Source organism: Rhinoraja longicauda, chromosome 40, assembly GCF_053455715.1.
Source record: "Rhinoraja longicauda isolate Sanriku21f chromosome 40, sRhiLon1.1, whole genome shotgun sequence".
In the NCBI taxonomy this organism is placed as follows: domain Eukaryota; kingdom Metazoa; phylum Chordata; class Chondrichthyes; order Rajiformes; family Arhynchobatidae; genus Rhinoraja; species Rhinoraja longicauda.
The window spans coordinates 2,563,274-2,576,715 of record NC_135992.1 but is presented as its reverse complement, the minus strand read 5'-3'; the positions used below and the strand labels follow the sequence as shown (position 1 = coordinate 2,576,715).

General features: G+C 40.1%; 1 protein-coding gene across 2 annotated transcripts in view; it reads left to right on the top strand.

Moving 5' to 3' along the window:
- LOC144611303 (putative ATP-dependent RNA helicase DDX17) overlaps nucleotides 1-13,442 on the top strand; it is a 32,519-nt gene that overhangs the window by 14,818 nt on the left and 4,259 nt on the right. Inside the window, exons 7-12 of one of the 2 annotated variants that reach the window (XM_078430343.1) lie at nucleotides 997-1,157; nucleotides 1,338-1,510; nucleotides 1,627-1,737; nucleotides 2,296-2,357; nucleotides 5,776-5,835; nucleotides 12,182-12,415. In XM_078430343.1, the coding sequence (XP_078286469.1) occupies nucleotides 997-1,157; nucleotides 1,338-1,510; nucleotides 1,627-1,737; nucleotides 2,296-2,357; nucleotides 5,776-5,835; nucleotides 12,182-12,415 (801 nt within the window). Of the gene's footprint in view, nucleotides 1-996; nucleotides 1,158-1,337; nucleotides 1,511-1,626; nucleotides 1,738-2,295; nucleotides 2,358-5,775; nucleotides 5,836-6,006; nucleotides 9,937-12,181; nucleotides 12,416-13,442 lie in introns of those variants that run through there. The other variant, XM_078430344.1, reaches the window with a different exon arrangement.

The following is a 13,442-nucleotide window of genomic DNA, read 5'->3' as shown; positions in this document are numbered from 1 at the left end:
TTGAAGAGATAACAAAATGTATTGAACAGAGCAGTGCAGATTATATGGTCTACATGGGCTTAAGTAAGGCCTTTGTCAAGTTACCATGTAAGAGATTGGTGTCGACCCGAAACATCACCCATTCCTTATTTCCAGAGATGCTGCCTGTCCCGCTGAGTTACTCCAGCATTTTGTGCCTATTTTTGGTCCAAAAACTTAGTGCCCAAAGGATCCAGGGCATGTTGGAATATTGTATCCAAAACTAGTTTGGTATTCGGAGGCAGAGGAAGATGGTGAAAAGTTCTATTCGTGATTAGAAGACTAACCCATGGTATACCACAAGGGCTGGTTCTAGAATACTTACTGTTAATATACATTAACTTTCTGGATATGAATGTAGACGGTACACTTATTAAGTTTGCAGATGATACAAAATCATCTCGTAGTGTTGCTGGTAAGAGAGGGTCTTTGAGAAACCATAATATTGATCATTTGGTGAGATGTGCAGAGCAGTGACAGAAACAATTTAATCCCCATAATTGTGAGGTGTTGCACTTTGGGTGGACTATATAAGGGTGAGATGTGCAATACATGATAGGGCCTTGGGGAATACAGTAAACTCGTTATAACAGACCATGGGGGGGGGTGTTCTTTATTGCTGTCTCCGCTATAACCGAGTAAGGATCTCCTGCCATTGACATCACTGCCTGGTCACAATCCTGGAGCCCCATCACTGAGAGCCCAGTGGGACCTCCGTCACACACGGAGTGCAGTGGCCCAAGAAGCGCTGCTGGGGAACAGTAATAATTGCTACCCATGTTGCTGATTACCACCTTCAGAGATTGAGAGCAAAATAGGAGGTGTACAGTGGTGGTGTGGTGGGGTGAGGAGTTCAGGGTGAAAGGACATCGACCATAAACGTTAATTCTGTTTCTCCTTCCAGAGACACTAACCTGCTGGGTGTAGAAAGTTTACTAAGATGTTTGAGATGGTGATTTATATTTTGCCTTGTTCTAGGAGTGGAAGTCTGCATTGCAACCCCAGGCCGTTTGATTGACTTTTTGGAAGCTGGAAAGACCAATCTTCGTCGTTGCACTTACCTAGTACTTGATGAAGCTGATCGCATGCTGGATATGGGCTTTGAGCCTCAAATTCGGAAAATCGTGGAGCAGATCAGGGTAGGGTTTTTTTCCCCTCAGTCAAGTGCTGCTCATTTATCTTGAACCGAAATATTCCTCATTCTGGCACGGTGCAATGTAATGCTAAATATATTCATGGCTCGGATATTAAGATTTTAGGAAATTGCAATTGGTGCTGTAGTTTCATGGTGGAAAACATCAAACTTCTGTTTCTTTTAGCCGGATAGACAGACTTTGATGTGGAGTGCCACTTGGCCGAAAGAGGTCCGGCAGCTGGCAGAGGACTTCTTACGGGATTATGTCCAGATCAATGTCGGAGCCCTGGAACTGAGTGCCAATCACAACATCCTCCAAATTGTTGATGTGTGTCAGGAAACCGAGAAGGACTTGAAGTGAGTTGTTCAGTAACCCTAATTCATTGAATTGGATTATTACATCTTGGTTGAGTCGTGCTCAGTGGAATGCAGAAAATTGTCATTAATGTTTGAATTTATACATTTAATTATAGGCTGCTCCACCTAATGGAGGAAATTATGGCAGAGAAAGAAAACAAAACTATCATCTTTGTAGAAACTAAACGTCGTTGTGATGACCTGACCCGCAGGATGAGGAGAGACGGGTAAGTTCTAGCCTTCACAAACCAGGAGCCAGAACAATTAGCCTAAAGATGTCAAATAGATCTTCAATTTCTTGTTGGTTCAGATCATATTTTCTACAGTTACCAATTTCAATGGAGCACCATAATAGACAATAGGTGCAGGTGTAGGCCATTCGGCCCTTCCAGCCAGCCCTTTGAGGTGTGCTTCGTTGAGGCAGGGTGAAAAGCATTGTGGCTGTACACTGAATGAAAAACAAAGTAATTATTGCTGGAAACCTGATGTAAAAATTGATAGTGGCTGAGATTCGCAGCAGGTCAAGTAGCAATTGTGAAGGAAGAAACAGGGTTAAGGTTTCAGGTCAATTGTAAAAATCACAGACCCAGGAACAATGCTTTATAGGATTGGGAACATTGTCTGTGGTAAGGGGTGAATAAGAGGATGGTGGTGCTTATGGCAGTGGTGGCATTGTCTGATGTAGTTAATAAACCTGCGTTCACGTTTTAAAAATTAGATGCAGTATTGTTATAGTAGCCTGCTTCACACAAAGATATCAATAATAAATTATTTCATTCTTGTAGCTGGCCGGCAATGTGCATTCATGGAGATAAAAGTCAGCCGGAGAGAGATTGGGTCCTTAATGGTAAGATTAGAGAACGGATAAGATATATAAGTAAAAAAAGATAGGCCAGTTGGCCCTCAAGTCTGCTTTGGCACTCTGTGTCTGCTCAAATCTTGGCTTCAGTACTGCTTCTGCCCTTACTTTCTGACTTAGCTTTGTAATTTAGATGTCAATCTCTACTTTGACTATATCCAGTGATGCTGCCTCCACACCTATCCAAAAGATATACAACTCGGAAGATATTCCTTCTCATCTCCGTCTGAAACTATTCCCCCCTAATCCTAGATACTCGCCATGAGAGAAACCATTCTATGAACATCCACCGTAAATCCCCCTCAAATGTTCTGTTTCAATAAGATCGCCATATTCTTCTAAACCCCTGTGACTATAGGCCTAACTTGCTAAATCATTCTTCATATGTCAACTTTTTCATTCGTGGAATCACCAAGCTTGAGTGAGTTTTACGCTTGGTAGCTTGTTGCAAGCAAAGGTTAAATACAGTAAATAAATTGCAGGCAGTGATTATATGGTATCATAGTAATGAGTTGCTAAAATATTACATGAATTATGGCTGATTTAGACAATAGGTGCAGGAGTAGGCCATTCGGCCCTTTGAGCCAACACCGCCAATCAATGTGATCATGGCTGATCATTCACATTCAGTGCCCCGTTCCTGCCCTCCCCCCATACCCGCTGACTCCGCTATCATTAAGAGCTCTATCTAGCTCTCACTTGAAAGCATCCAGAGAATTGGCCTCCACTGCCTTCTGAGGCAGAGATTTACAATTCTCTGAGTGAAAAAGTTTTTCCTCATCTCCGTTCTAAATGGCCTAGCCCTTATTCTTAAACTGTGGCCTCTGGTTCTGGACTCCCCAAACATTGGGAACATGTTTCCTGCCTCTAGTGTGTCCAATCCCTTAATAATCTTATATGTTTCAATAAGATCCCCTCTCATCCTTCTAAATTCCAGTGTATACAAGCCTAGTCGTTCCAGTCTTTCAACATATGACAGTCCCGCCATTCCAGGAATTAACCTAGTGAACCTACGCTGCATTCCCTCAATAGCAAGAATGTCCTTCCTCAAATTTGGACACCAAAACTGCACACAGTACTCCAGGTGCGGTCTCACTAGGGCCCTGTACAACTGCAGAAGAACCTCTTTGCTCCTATACTCAACTCCTTGTCATAAAGGCCAACATGCCATTAGCTTTCTTCACTACTTGCTGTACCTGTATGCTAACTTTTAAATGACTGATAAACAAGGACACCCAGATCTCTTTATACTTCCCCATCTCCTAACTTGACACCATTCAGATAATAATCTGCTCTTACCACTGTTCTTACCACCAAAGTGTATAACCTCACATTTATCCACATTAAACTGCATCTGCCCACTCACACAACCTGTCCAAGTCGCCCTGCATCCTCATAGCATCCTCCTCACAGTTCACACTGCCACCTAGCTTTGTGTCATCTACAAATTTGCTATTGTTACTTTTAATCCCTTCATCTAAGTCATTAATGTATATTGTAAATTGCTGTGGTCCTAGCAGTGAGCCTTGCGGTACCCCACTAGTCATTGCCTGCCATTCCGAAAGGGACCCGTTAATCCCTTCTCTTGGTTTCCTGTCTGCCAACCAATTTTCTATCCGTGTCAGTACCCTACCCCCAATGCCATGTGCTCTAATTTTGCCCACTAATCTCCTATGTGGGACCCTATCAAAGGCTTTCTGAAAGTCCAGGTACACTACATCCACTGGCTCTCCCTTGTCCATTTTCGTAGTTACATCCTCAAAGAATTCCAGAAGATTAGTCAAGCATGATTTCCCCTTCGCAAATCCATGCTGACTCGGAACGATCCTGTTACTGCTATCCAAATGTTCCGCAATTTCTTCTATTATAATTGACTCCAGCATCTTCCCCACCACTGATGTCCGACTAACTGGTCTATAATTTTTAAATTTTATCTACTGTAATTCATTGCACAGTACCTACAGATCAAATCAGATTTCATAACATCAGATATCATAATATACACAAGAACTTAGAAGAAGCATTAGTCCATTGAACATTCATTGACTAACTGTTTAATCTCTTGAAAGAACTCCCTGGTTCTTCATATGATACCAAGCACAAAATTTGCACTCTACAAACTTCACATCCTGAATTAACCCCTGGTTTGATTTTATACATTAACTTGACTTTTTTTTCTCCAATCTTGTGGCATAGCAGTTTCCATGAGACTAAAAATGGTACCATTATCTCAATCCGATACTCAGAATAATTTTCAAGTTAAATCAACTTGTGCTTGTGATTCTGCTGTTTGACCAACTGGACCTAATCAATCTGATTACTTTCTGTGCTCAAATAACAAGAGGGAATCTGCATCATCTTTACACCAGAGACCTTGTTTATGTTTTTCAACAGTCCAAACTAGTGCAGATACTGGCAATAAATGAAAACCAAATTTACTGGATATTCTCAGCAGGTCAGGCAGCATCTCTGGAAAGTGAGAGAAATTGCTAATGTTTCATTCTTTCAGCTTTTTGAAGCTAAAAGTTAGAGAAACTATAGGCAATATTCAAAATAATTTCTCAACGGTAATATTAAATAATTGTGCCCAGATGCCCTTTGTTCAGCAGCTGATTCACGAGGATTACAATGTTATTATCGTCCCTAAATTCACCCCATTATATCTTCTTATTGGTTGTCCTTGTGTTGTTTACTATGTTATGCATTCATTATTTTCGGATTCCACTAATTTAATTAAACCCTGAACTTCTGTAAATCACAATAAATTATTTCCTTAATCTTAATGACTTTAAGAATCATGCATGAGCCAAGAAGTGATAATGCCTGGAGTTCCCAAATCCTCATTTGTGCGACTTAATATCTTTGAGGATCTTCCTGGTTATTTAAATGTCATTCATTCTCAACTGTCTTTATTCTTTTCTTGCCTATCATGTTCGTATGTTCTTTCATGTCTGTTTTACAAATTGTTTGGTATTTGATTAATTTAAACTAGACATAATTTGATATGTTGCATGTTATTAATGATGTGGTATTATTTTTAGCCCAATAGTTCCATGCTCCAGAAGTAATATGTTAATAGTTGTTTGTTAATGTTTAATACCAGATCTACTGGTATTGCAATGCTTAATGCATTATTGCATCAAATATTGTTCATTGTATATGACTCATTCCTGCACATTTTAGTGTAACAGTGTTCGTTGAATTGCTGTGATATGCCCAGCGCTGTTTTCTAATGTTAAGGACATGATATAAATTACTTTGATCTGCACAAGTTTATTCATCTTGGCAGGAGTATTTTGACAAATAATTTACCATATTCTGCATCCTTTTAGACATACCCCTATGTATTAAAATGAAAAGACAAAGTTTAAAAAAAAAAAAAAATACTTTTCTATTCTTTCTACAGAATTCCGATCAGGAAAGGCACCCATCCTAATTGCAACTGACGTTGCATCTCGAGGTTTAGGTTTGTACTTGACTTGTTTACAGAAAAATGCTTTTCAGGCCAAGCTCTGAATTGTTCTAACTTGGGAGAACTGGTAGTTAAAGTGATGAACCATGATTTCCTCGCCATCTCGAGTGTGCTAACTAAGTGGCTTAATTTTGTTTTTAAATATCTCTTTGTTTTTATATTAAGGTACAGGCCTGCGGCAAGGCCTAGGCATGACAAAACGAGCACCAAGAGGGAGAGGAGATATCCATCTACCGCCACCTACATAAACCAAGCTTAGCCTTACCGCGTGGGGCCTTTAACCCCTATGCACTGGGCTGGCTGTCCAAAATTTGGGGTCTTCGGATAATGTTTACCCCATCTGCCGTTGTCCAGCTCGCCCTGGCACTGTCTGGTTCAACCTCTGCAGTAGATTGGTTTGTTAAATAAATAGGGTCTTCAGATAATGTGTTTGCCAACTGACTGAATTTCCAGCTTGACCTGGTCATATTGGGATTAAGCCCTGTTCCAGGTTATTTTAAAGAGTACTGTATAGGGTACTTCAGAAATTCCGAATGGAGCTGAATTTATAGCTGGCTGAACTCTCAATTTAGTTTGAGATTTTTGATACATGACAGATTTTGCCTGTTTCTGACAAAGGATATATTAATTGTGGGAATATACATTTGATAATGTATTTATTTCTGAGTGGTCACTAAGTTTATTACTTAACCACAGGGCAGTTTAATGGAGAATGTAAAATCTGATGTTACCCAAGTAGAAATGAAGCCTTTCCTTTTGATCGCTTTATTCACTTTTTGAAATCTGGATTTCAATTAAATGATGGAATCCACACCGTGAGGAGGCTTCGGTGAACACCGTGACATCAGCTGCTTTCTACACAATACCAATTATTCCGTGTAATGTATGCGAAAGCTGCTATTATGTATATTGGATGTTTGGAGCCTCCAGTAATGTAGGTGCAGGGAACCTTGTCTTTTGATGGGCTCAGACACTAGGTCAGCAACATTGGGTGATAAAAGGTATTCATTCTTATGACTTCTATTGATGGTCTTCGTTTACTATTGTCATGTACTGAGAGACAATGAAAGCTAAAGCATTTCCAGTTAGAGCTTGCATTTGTAAGTGATTATCATGGACTGGGTTGGAGTGTAGAAGTCAGCAGTCTGTCCAATGTTTGGGTACTGGTAGTTCTGCTGCAATGTGTGTTTTTGTAACACAAATTGGATATAACATCATTGATGAATTTGGAAACACTATTATGTAGGGTGAATTGGTTATAATGGAATTTCAGTTGGGAACTGGAGAACCATAAGAGTTACTTTGGAAATTTGCAAGTCAAGGAAAACCCTGTCGTGGAAAATAACTCGGGTGGGGAAGGGCATTTTATAGATGAAACTTCCCCTCAATAATCAGACATGGTTGTCTCTTAAGAACATTGGTTTTGCCATAGGAGGCAGCAGAAATTGGCGTGCAATCGCTTCTATTGATACTTGTGCAATGATACACTATCAAACAATGCACATACAATCTTTAGTATTTCTCGCTTACAGTAACAAAATATACTTACAGCTATTTAAAAAAAAGCTATGTTTGAAAATGCTGTGGGGGAAAATAACTTAATTATGGTGAGTCTGACACTCTAATCCCTTTTCCCAATTGCTGTTACAATGTGATTTTCCAAAACATGAGGTTTCCTGGGAACGCAACTGTCGCATTATCGCAGAACTACCTGTATTCTGGCACCTGATGGCCTTGCAATGTTCTAGGATTAGATTTGTTTTTAAATATGTGGATACTACTTAACACCGTGTATCCCCAAATTTGTTCGAAAGAGGTCTTTAACCACTTGGCTGCTTCAGTTTTCTAACAGCTGGAATTCAGTATAATCTCAGTATTTTTATAGACAAGCGTCATTATCTGAAACCCTGTACGTTGAAAACTAGCACAAGCCAATTCCTATATCAGAACATTGAAAACAACCAAAATTCCCATGTTACAATTTGACCTTTTCCTCATTCAAATCTGACACCGTTAATAATTGGTTTACTTGCTGAAACTAAGGGGCGTGTGGAAATGTCTGCTGATTAGGGGTTTCACACCGAGCACTGCATTCAAATGACAGGCCAGTTCTGCAATCAAACTGTTAAGTGACTCGGAGCTAGAAATAAACCTTTCTAGCCACTGATATGAATGGGAAGACTATGCATGGACTGACTGTTACTGGCCCACTATTTTCAGACTGAGATGGACAGACTGTTCCGAAATAACCTCCCCTTTAACGGGCACTGGCAGTAAAATAGGGATTAATGGTATTGTGTCCTTGGTTTCTGCAGTGTGGGTTTAGATGTGTCAATTTTGAAAAATAGATGTCCCTTAATGGGGGAATTCCAGTTGGAACAGTTTGCTCATTCTTAGTACAGATACAAAGGAAACTACTTGATCCCCGCTGGTTAACAGCAGGTAGCCAACTGATCCATCTGGAATATTATGGATTTGTGGCTCTTTTGCAATCTTCGGGGAATGGTTTCTGATGAAGTGGAGTAATGTGGTGCAAACAGTTTCAACTATTGTGAAACCCCTACTGCCAAGCATGCCAAGTATCTCCCTCACCTTCACAGGACGTCATGTCGGGGCTTGTCCGGTTACATCTTGGGCCTGTCTGAGGTTTCACAGCCCGAAAAGCGGGTTGCAAAAAGGTTTGAAGGTAGGAATGAGTAGATTGCTGCTTTCTGCATCTTGCCTAGACACTGTTGAATTTGATACAAAACTGAGAACTATTTCATTTAGGTCAGTCTGTTTCTTGTTACCTATTGATTCCATCAGGCTGGGAAAAATTTTGTTTTTAGGCATAGGAGATCTGTGGAAAGCCGACGGATAATTTTGTCAAAGGGCCACCTTGAAGGTGCATGTTTGGTACCTGGGTTTCATGGTGTAAGGAAAACACTCTTTAACAATGCTGGACTACAGTAGAAGAAAATCAAGAATAGCTACTGCACATTGTGATTAAAGCTCCACAAACAGCTACGTCACTTAGTATTTTTCCCAGTCTGCCATTAACAATGGGCTCAGATTTTTAAATATAAGTTTGTGTTGTATTCAGGTTAATGCAGGGTAATGTTAAAACATATTCAAAATAGTATTTAAAAATACTCCTGGGCTCTAATGTTCCACACTTTTTCCTGTCCCTATTGCTTTACATAACTTTCCTGTCCTTTGTATCATCAGCTAGGATTGGAATTGCAGGGGTTACTCCACTGACGGTTTCCACAGCTGCAATATCAGAGGCATCTCTTGCCAGCCACTGGACAGGGATAAAAAATATAGATGGTGGACAAGACTCTTGCATTGTTTCAGAGATCACCAAACACTATAATTGTTTGGTCTGATTGATCTAAAGAGCTACTAAAAAGAATATGAAATCTAAAGAACACAAGTCAACAAGTAAAGCTCTATATATGATAGGAGTTTAGGTAAAGGGGTTACTACCCAGGCTGGCTGTTCAGCAATGAATCCAGGTGCTATCGTGTAGCTTTATCGTGTCATCAGTTCCATTTTTTAGGGTATCTCACTGTTCAGTCAATGAAAAGTGATACAATGCACCTTCGAGTGTAACTTGCGAGACTAGAACCTGAAGAGGATGCTGACAACTTTACACAGTCGGTCATCAGTGATGGTGTAAGCTTTTGCCTTCACTGGAATATTAAATGGAATTGTCTTTATAGAGTTGGGTGTGGGTCAAAGCTGACTATTTGAGATCTATATCTTGTGTACATTACCTGTTTGTGTCCATTTCTATTTAATATCAATATGTGCTTTAATATGAGTATTTGTTTTTTTCATTTTTCGTGTACACTTTTCTTCTCTATCTCTTGTTTATCCCAGTCTTGGGATTCAGTATAGAAACATTCAGCTTTGAAATAAGGAATAGCAAGTGAAACTTGAGCCCATTTTTGTAATGAGAAACAGACTTCAAAAATAGTTTGTCAGTAAATTGTAAAGGAAAAAAAATAATTTGAGTCTGGGCAATAGATGCAGTGTGGGCTGGGAGTTTTCTGGAGATTGGGTTCGAGGACCTTAATTAATGACTGCGGTCCTCTGGTGAAAGCCACATGAAAGTCGGGCTGCAGAAAAGCCATCCATCCCAGCGTGTGGAACTTCTCGCCACAAGGGAATGCTCGATGCATGCTCTCCCAGCTCCACTGGTCCCGTGTCGCATGGCGGAGGTCGCAAGGAGACCGCCAGGACTAGAGAAACGGGATTGGCTGCGGCAGTACGATGGAGGGAGTGTGCATCGGACCGGTAAATACTATTCAATACAGAAGGGAGGAAATCGGAGTTTATTCTGGACATCTTTTAAAGTATGGATTTAAATAACTATGACAAATGTGGAATTGTCTATGCGGTTAAAAATTATCATATAGTCACTGGTGAACTCAGGGTTGGGTACCTTTTCTGACAACATTGACTCAGTGCTGTGAATCATAATTACACCTAGGTAACCCCTGAACAAATTTTCAGGAATCTCATATTCATCAGTGACCAGACTAAACTAAGCTGCCTGACCTGCTGAGTTACTCCAGCATTTTGTGAATAAAAACTTTAGATGAGGTCAGTTAACTAGTCCTGTATTCTCTATGAATACCAGAATGGATTTCAATGATGGCCATTATAAAGGTCCAACCAGCAATTGTTCTGGAGTGTGTGGCGATGTAATAACCAGAGACATGCAGCTTTTGTAGTTACACTTGGTGCCTTTCCTCTTGATTTTACCAAGCTTTATATTGAGAGGCCAAGAAATCTGCTACCTATGGTATTATCAATCTCAAAAATGATGTTTGCTGATCTTCCCAAGTTTCAAAACCTAAGCAAAGAGTAACATTTTTATAGTATTTGATAATGAATTTCCCTGAAATGACAATGGCTGCTGCATTCAGATTAAACGTAGAGGTTTCCCTAACGATCTAGCTGCTTAGTTTTGCGCTTGTATTCTCGGGTGCCAGGACAGTGTCTAATGATCATGGACCAGTAATTCTATGGTAATTTCTAGCCCTGACAACCATAATGATGTTTGAAGAGTTATAATCATGGTACATTAGGAAGGGCAAACATAAAGGAGTATTCCTTTACAGATCTGTCTGTTTAGACCAGAATGAGATAATATCTGTGAACTGGCACAGTTTGGGGGCTGTGGTGAACCTGGGTCTGGTTTACATTGTTTGAAAAGTAGTTGTATTTCTTTGAGTCTACTTTGGATTTTTGCTTAATGTTCTTGTAACTGGAAATAGTAAAATATTAGTTTAAATATGGTGAAATGATGGGACCCCGTGTACTATAAATGATATGTGGATTGGTGCATTCAGTTTTTTAATTTTGTTTTTACTACTAATTTTTTAATACAATGTAATTTGTAAATTGACTAATATTTTTCTGCCTACTTGGTTTGTTTATCCCAGAGTAAGCATGCATTCTTCTATCAGGTGTTACATTATGGGTCGTTTCTAAAATTCAGTGTTTGGTGATTTTATTCTGAACCTTTATGGATTTTCAAGCTCTAAGTGGGATTGCAGACAGGAAGTCTAGTGTTCAGTTCTGTCAAAGATCAACTGTGAGATATATCCTGCTTCAGTGTGGTGAAGTTTTGATATTTCGTTAGTTGTCCATTGTCATTTTTTTTTCATAAAGGAAAGCATGATGTGAGACAGTACAATGTAATCGACTACATCTGACTTTGGAAACAAGTTAAGCCAGATGGTGTGGAGGTTGTGTTCTATGTTTTCCTGTAGACCTAAACTTCTCGGCAGTTTTAAAGGATCAATCATAGCTTTAGCAAGGTATATATGAAAGTTGAACAGATTTATTTGCGTTTATTAATTGTTAAAGGACACTGGTGCAGTAGTTTAATCTGGAATAATCTTTCCTAGTTCAGATTTGTAGAGAGTTTCCTTACAAGTTTGTGTAAGTGCTGAAAGCAGAACTTGGAATTGGCTAGAAAGCTTTAGGCAGTAGTCTTAAGTTGTCCAAATCATAGCTGTAACCTAATCAAAGAATCAGTGCTTATTCAGTGTCTTGAGTGGTGGATCTATTGGAGTTCTGAACACTAGTTCAGTAAATCTGTCTTCTACGTTTGTGCTCAGGTGATCTGCCGTTTGGTTTGCGTACTTGTTGTTCAAAGCATGGTGTGGGTTTAAGCAATCTGCATGTGAAGGGGAGTACTGTAAACATGGACTGTGAGGTTGCTTGTACGGAATCTAGTTCTAACTGTTCTTTCTACCTGGCTGTTGTGGTGTGCTGCTCGTGCTGGTTCCAACTGGCACATCTCCCCATCTCTCGACACCACACTGCAATTATGCTTTTACAGATGTGGAAGACATCAAATTTGTCATCAATTACGACTACCCTAATTCCTCAGAAGACTATGTACATCGCATTGGGCGTACAGCGCGCAGCACAAATAAAGGCACGGCTTACACCTTCTTCACACCGGGCAATGTGAAACAGGCTAGGGAGCTGATCAAAGTGTTGGAAGAGGCCAACCAAGCCATTAATCCCAAACTTCTACAGCTTGTTGATAATGGAAGAGGAGGTGGAAGAGGTGAGTGCTTTATTTGGGTCTTTTTTTTAACCATTTGGGTCTGCACTGTGGTAAGAGCCATTTGTAAAACTATCTTTGTGTTAGATAAAAAAATTAAATTGTATCAATCTTCCCACTTATTTATGTTCAGTTCATCCGTGTTCTCTTCACATAATTTATATATATATAAAGAACAAAACTGCCAGCACAGATTCCCATTGTACACCATATTTTACAGACTTCGTATAAGAAAAGTGCCCATCAAGCATTATCCTCTGCCTCCTACGACAAAGCCAGTTTATGAACGTTCCAGTCTATCATTCGGGGTAACTGAGAGGGTCGGGCAGCACTTGTGAAGAGAAAGGATGGGTGACGTTTTGGGTCGGGGCCCAACTTTGTCCATCCATTCCCTCCACAATCATGCCTGCCTCAACCACTTCCTCTGCCTGATCTACTGAGTTACTCCAGCACCTTTGATTTTTGCTTGAGATTCCAGAGTCTGCAATTCCTTGTGTCTCTATCATTTGGAACTTCGTCAACAGGATTACTGGGTTTTCTCAGTTATCTCTTCAAAAAGCTCAATCAGAATTGTAGACATAAAGGGACAGGCATGTAAAGTACTATAGCAAGGAGGGTCAGGAGAAGTCTTTGATGTCATGCAAAACTCAAATCTGAGGTTTCTCATTGAGTAGAGGGACATTGTCAGTCTGCTTATGCTGGACTGGATAAGGTTTTGCAAATTACATTGTGTTAAACTGAGGAAGTGACTCACTTCTACTTTCATAGATTCATACAGTGCAGAAACAGGCCCTTTGCCCCAAACCGCCCATACGGACCAATGACCTCCTAACCTATACTCAGTACTCTGTCTGATGAAGGCCAATGTGCCAAAAGCCTTTTTGACCACCCTATCTACCTGCGACTCCACCTTCAAGGAACCATGCACCTGCATTCCTCGATCTCTCTTTACAACACTCCCCAGAGCCCTGCCATTTACTGTGTAGGTCCTGCCCATGTTAGACATCCCAAAATGCAACACCTCACATTT